The sequence below is a fragment of the Myotis davidii genome, unplaced genomic scaffold, assembly GCF_000327345.1.
Source record: "Myotis davidii unplaced genomic scaffold, ASM32734v1 scaffold1509, whole genome shotgun sequence".
Lineage (NCBI taxonomy): Eukaryota > Metazoa > Chordata > Mammalia > Chiroptera > Vespertilionidae > Myotis > Myotis davidii.
Genome location: NW_006299480.1, coordinates 410,888 through 416,113, shown reverse-complemented (window position 1 = coordinate 416,113; position 5,226 = coordinate 410,888). Strand labels below are relative to the sequence as shown.

At 61.7% G+C, this 5,226-nt stretch overlaps 2 protein-coding genes across 2 annotated transcripts in view; one reads left to right on the top strand and one right to left on the bottom strand.

Annotated features, from left to right (window-relative positions):
• The first annotated feature begins 6 nt into the window (after positions 1-6).
• Positions 7-1,658, top strand: LOC102760882 (cytochrome c1, heme protein, mitochondrial). Its single transcript, XM_006775138.1, has 6 exons — positions 7-222; positions 297-423; positions 514-671; positions 757-917; positions 1,151-1,251; positions 1,356-1,658. Exons 1-6 carry the CDS (start codon positions 74-76, stop codon positions 1,458-1,460), a joined length of 801 nt encoding a protein of 266 aa, XP_006775201.1. The 5' UTR covers positions 7-73; the 3' UTR covers positions 1,461-1,658.
• Positions 1,659-2,730: 1,072 nt separating this feature from the next.
• SHARPIN (SHANK associated RH domain interactor) overlaps positions 2,731-5,226 on the bottom strand; it is a 4,458-nt gene continuing 1,962 nt past the window's right edge. Inside the window, exons 4-10 of the mRNA XM_006775137.2 lie at positions 3,993-4,121; positions 3,778-3,919; positions 3,601-3,691; positions 3,370-3,523; positions 3,159-3,292; positions 2,961-3,089; positions 2,731-2,885 (exon numbers count right to left, since the gene is read on the bottom strand). Of these exons, the coding sequence (XP_006775200.2) occupies positions 2,802-2,885; positions 2,961-3,089; positions 3,159-3,292; positions 3,370-3,523; positions 3,601-3,691; positions 3,778-3,919; positions 3,993-4,121 (863 nt within the window). The 3' untranslated portion in view covers positions 2,731-2,801. The remainder of the gene's footprint in view (positions 2,886-2,960; positions 3,090-3,158; positions 3,293-3,369; positions 3,524-3,600; positions 3,692-3,777; positions 3,920-3,992; positions 4,122-5,226) is intronic.

The window sequence follows — 5,226 nt, the reverse complement described above, 5'->3', positions numbered from 1 at the left end:
CAGGCGCTGAGCGCGGCTCTTGCAGGCAGTGTCCTTGTCGTCCAAGTCTGGTTCATCCCGGGGCCGAAAAGTGATGCTGTCCGCGCTGGGCATGCTGGCGGCAGGGGGTGCGGGGCTGGCCGTGGCTCTGCACACGGCGGTGAGTGCCAGCGACCTGGAGCTGCACCCCCCCAGCTACCCGTGGTCTCACCGCGGCCTCCTCTCCTCCCTGGACCACACCAGGTGTGCGGCTGGCTGGCGGGGGGTGTCTGGGTGGGGTGGGCCCCGGACACCACTGACGCTTTCCGTCTCTCTAGCATCCGGAGGGGCTTCCAGGTGTACAAGCAGGTGTGCTCCTCCTGCCACAGCATGGACTACGTGGCTTACCGCCACCTGGTGGGCGTGTGCTACACTGAGGATGAAGCTAAAGCCCTGGCCGAAGAGGTGGGTGCCTGGGGACGGTGCCAAGGACCCTGGGATTGGGGCTCCCTCTGTGGAGGACAGAGCAGGCTGGTGATGGTGCTCTCGTGGCAGGTGGAGATTCAGGACGGCCCCAATGATGATGGGGAGATGTTCATGCGACCCGGAAAGCTGTCTGACTACTTCCCCAGACCGTACCCCAACCCTGAGGCTGCCAGAGCAGCCAACAATGGAGCCGTGCCCCCTGACCTCAGCTACATCGTGCGAGCTAGGTACACAGGCTTCCCGCAGGGCTGGCGGGAGGGGAGGCCGGTCCGACTCCTGCCAGAGGCTGAGGAGGCATGGATTTGGTCCTAGGCACGGTGGCGAAGACTACGTCTTCTCCCTGCTCACGGGCTACTGTGAGCCGCCCACCGGGGTGTCGCTACGAGAAGGCCTGTACTTCAACCCCTACTTCCCTGGCCAGTCCATTGGCATGGCTCCTCCCATCTATGACGAGGTCTTGGAGTTTGACGATGGTGAGGTCCCTACTTTCCCCACTGGGTTCTCCTTGGTTGGGGCACTGTGTGTCTGTCTGAGGCTTGTGGGCAGCCTCACTGCCCTGACCAGCTCAGGCCATTGTGTCCTGAGGGGTCCCATCCCTTTTGAAGCCTTGGGCAGGGACCCATCTGCCATGGAAGGGGTGCTCTGGGGGTATCCTAGGTTGGGCAGGGGCCCCAAGGGTAGCCCTCACCACCTGTCCTTGGTCCAGGCACCCCAGCTACCATGTCCCAGGTAGCCAAGGATGTGTGCACCTTCCTGCGCTGGGCATCCGAGCCAGAGCATGACCATCGGAAACGCATGGGGCTCAAGGTGAAAGGATCGGGCAAGGGGGCACAGTGGGCATGGCAGAGGGAGGCTGGGAGCTGGGCAGGGCTCCTTTCTGCCTCCCTTCTCTGAGCCTGTCTCATCCCCAGATGTTGATGATGATGGGCTTGCTGTTGCCCCTGGTCTATGCCATGAAGCGGCATAAGTGGTCAGTACTGAAGAGCCGGAAGCTGGCATATCGTCCACCCAAGTGACCCTGCCGAAGGTCTGCTTGCCATCCTGTTTGAATGGGCCTTCAAGCCAAGAAGCCACCCTGGGTCTCTTTAGACCCCAGCTGGCCCTCTTGGCCAAGCCCCTCTTCTCTGGGACAAAAGGGGAGGGGGCAGGAGACCGGGCTGGAGCTCCAGATTCTTCAGCCTCTATCATGGAAATAAATTAAGTTTCTCAATAGATCTACTTGGGCTATTGTGTGATGAGAGTGTAGTTTGCAGGGGACTCAGAGTAAGACCTTTGCCCTCGGAGCTCGCAGGACTGTCTCATGCCGTGCGGCACTGACTGCTGGCTGGGAGTCCCATCAGGTCTGTACGTGAGACAGGAAGCAGAGGCCTGTTAGAGATGGCAGCTCGTTGGGGTGGGGAGAGGTGAAAGGGGCCTGGCTGGACATGGCCCAGGGATCTGCCCAAGAGACCAGCCAAGTGTCAGTGTTGAACCCCTTGGCCTTGTTCTGAGGGCAGCAGGAAGGGAGCCCTTGGCCGCATTCCAGAGGGAGGGGCCTGGCCTGCAGGAGGAGCTGAGGGAGCTGTTGGGCTGGGCATGGCTGGGAGGGAGAAACTCTCACCTCTGCTCAGGAAGCAGATAAGCAGGGAGAGCCAGCCCAGAATGTGCTCCTGGTCTCTGGCTGCACCGCCAGAGGGGTCCACTGAGAAAGGGGCCTGCTGGAGGGAGCGGGAAGTGCAGTGCTCCTGGCAGTCAACAGGCAGCTGTGGCGGGTCCAGGCCAGACAGCCAGGCAGAGCAACAGCAGCCGGCTGGGGAGGGGGACCGCAGTGGGTCTGTCAGTGGCAGGAGGGCCACGGACATGTTGCCTTAGCAGTAGCACAGGGCCCTGGCTCAGGGCTCCTGAGTTTTTCTTGCCCCCAGAAGGGAATTTAAGGCATCCTGGCTGGAATCCACCTAAGGAGTGGTGGCCAATAGGAGAGCAGAGAGCTGAGTGGGAGAAAGGAAAAGGCTGCATGCCTGAAGGGCTCTAGGTGGAGGAGGGGAGGCACGGTGGCTGGGAGTGGGGCTCACAGAGGGCCCTAGCCCAGTGGTCAGCAGTTTGGGTAGGGGGTGAGGTCTCAGCACCATGCCTAAAGGCCTCTTGGGACTTGGGGTCCAAGTAAGCTCTTGAGTAGCTACCTGGACCCAGCTGGGCAGCCTAGCTGAGAGCCAGACTCTGCCCTCTCTGCCAGGTGTCCTGGGTGGCACTGCCCTGCTCTCCATCCTCCAGCTGCCCAGTCCGCACAAAGTGGGGGCACTCAGCTGACTCAGAAGAATCTTTAATGACTCTGGCTCATGGCCCCTCCCCCCATCTCTGGATCTGTCCCCAGGGAGCTGTCAGTGGAGGTCCCCTGAGAGGTTCAGAAGGGCATCCAGGGACCTCGGGCCTGGAAGGGAAGGGCCGTCCTCTCTCCTTGTGACCTGGGGGTGGGAGAAGAGGAGTCATTTTGCTGTTCTGCTTCCTCCCGATCCCACCCCCTTCCCTGCCTCCGGTACCACTGGTGACTGCTGGGTAGAGGCTGCAGGAAGGGGGTCCCAATCGCAGGGTCTCTGGGTGCTACACATCTCACAGCCAGGCCGACTCGGGGCATTGATGAAGGTGCAGGAAGGGCAGGGCCAGCCGGGCTGCGGAGGAGGAACAGTAGCTGCTGACCCCTTCCTTCCGATGCCCACAGCTGCCCAGGCCCACCTTACCTGGCTCCTGCCTACCTGAAGGGGGCTGGGGAGGCTGGAGCTGGCTGGCTGAGGAGCTTGGGGCAGCCCCAATGTCTGAGAAAATAGGCGGCCTAGTTCCCCATCCATCTTCTGGGGGCACTGACAGCTGCGTCCTATGGTAGAGGGGGTGGGGCTCAGGGCCTTGTCAGCTGTACCCCATCTTCCTCACCCAACACAATCAAGGACTGACCTGGGGCTTCTCGCGGGGCTGAGAGCAGGTAGAGGAAAGCAGGGTCCCTGTCCTGCCAGACCCCGTAGGAGGCGAGGCTGCGCTCGGGCACACACAGGCACTTGCCAATGACCCAGCGCTGCACAGCTGGTGGGAAGCCAAACTCCGAGAAGACCTGGAGTCAGAGAGTCAGGGCCAGGCAGTCACCCAGGGTCCCTGCCTCCAGCGGGGCTCCCCAGACCCCGTGCTCACCTGCTCCTGGAGGGCCGAGATGGTGCAGTGGGGGTGGACCTGCAGTGAGACGTGGGCAGACGACGAAGCATCTTCCACTGTGACCTGTAGCCTGGGCCAGAATTTCGGTTCAGAGAATGATGGGGTGCCTGGAGGACTGGGACGGGGGGTGAGGGAGGACCAAGTCCCAGGTCTCACCTGATGGGGCCAGGGGGGAAGCAGCTCTCCTGGAGCTGGACACTGAGGGCCACATGATGCTGGGCCAGGAGGGCTGCAGCTTGGGCTGCCCCCTTTTCATCTCCATCCTCAATGGCCTGGGCCAGGCGCCCTGCCAGCTCTTCTACAAGGAGAGAGTGCACCATCATAGCTGGGCATGGCTGCTTGCCCCACCCACTTGGGCCACCTGCCTTTACCTTTCTCCATCAAGTCTCCAGAACTCGGACCATCCATCTTGGGAGCCTTGAGTGTGTGCACTTCAGGGGGACTGGGTGGGGAAACAGGGCATGTCTCTGGGCCCAGGGCTGGAGGCAGGGTGTCACTGCCTAGGAGGGAAGACGGGTGGGCAGGTGGTCTCCCGAGATCAGCCTCCCCGCTGAGTACTCACCGCACCTGGGCCTCTGCTCTCTGACCTCAGGTGTCCAAGACCCTTGCCTCCTGCCTCCTGCCTCCTGCCCTCAGCTCATGCCAGGGCTCTGCCTTGGCCACACTTTCAGCCCGGCCTTCCCTCCAGCCTTGGCCTTTCCAAGGGTCCCGGCTGAGTCCTTTCAGAGCTGGAGCTGCGCTTGTGCTCTGGAGCCTTCTGGACCCTCTGGTCCCACCGGTGTCCGCCACGGAGGCTAGACTTCTGGCCTCCACAGGCCCTCTCCACCAGCCAGGTATCTTCCCTGACCTCACAGACCAAAGCAGGTGCGTAGGAGCCCTGCAGTCACCATGGCCTCTTCTTGGTGCCCTCAGGGACCTCCATCCCCTCTCCTTCCTCTACCGTCAGCACACCTCAGACTCTGCCATCCCAGACAAGCCCTCAGGCCACTGTCTGCCCTGGGTGTCCTTACAGAGCTGGCTGCTGTCCCTCCCCTTCCCTCCGCTTAAGGCCCGGCCCACCTGAGTTGAGGCAGCTCAGCCCCTCAGAATTCTGACCTGTCTGCCCACTGAGACCAGCAGGGCTCCCAGGCACCCAGCACCAGCTGGCCCCGTCTCAATGCATGCTCTTGCCTCAGGGCCTGTGTACCCACTGCTCTCTGGCCACATGGGTCACACCTCAATCTTCAACTTCACTCGGTGTCACCTAAGGAGACCTTCACTGTCTCCCTCCCACTGCCATCTCTCCCACCATCTGACAGAATTTTATTTACTCACTGTGCCTGCCTCCCCTCTAGAACCAAAAGCTCCGAGAGATCAGACTTGGAAGTTTTATTCATGCTCAGTCTCCAAGGCCTCGGAGTGCTGAGTCCGGAACGGTACCAGGGACACAATGGCGACTGAGTGAATGGAAGAGCTACTCCCTCTGCAAACGCTATGCTGTCTGGGCCACGGCACATGTCTGTGCGGTTTTCCTCCTGCTCCTCTGGCAGCTCTTCTGATGCATCTGTGGGCTCTTCGCTCCTGCTGACCCCGGTTAACCCTTCCCACCTCTCCACAGGCCCAGCT

Excerpts from the sequence above, each read along its gene's own strand:
- LOC102760882 (XM_006775138.1), top strand. The coding sequence starts at position 74 with ATGCTGTCCGCGCTGGGCATGCTGGCGGCAGGGGGTGCGGGGCTGGCC. Across the intron at positions 223-296 it reads TCCTCCCTGGACCACACCAG|CATCCGGAGGGGCTTCCAGG; the intron begins GTGTGCGGCTGG and ends CCGTCTCTCTAG. Across the intron at positions 1,252-1,355 it reads GGAAACGCATGGGGCTCAAG|ATGTTGATGATGATGGGCTT; the intron begins GTGAAAGGATCG and ends TCTCATCCCCAG.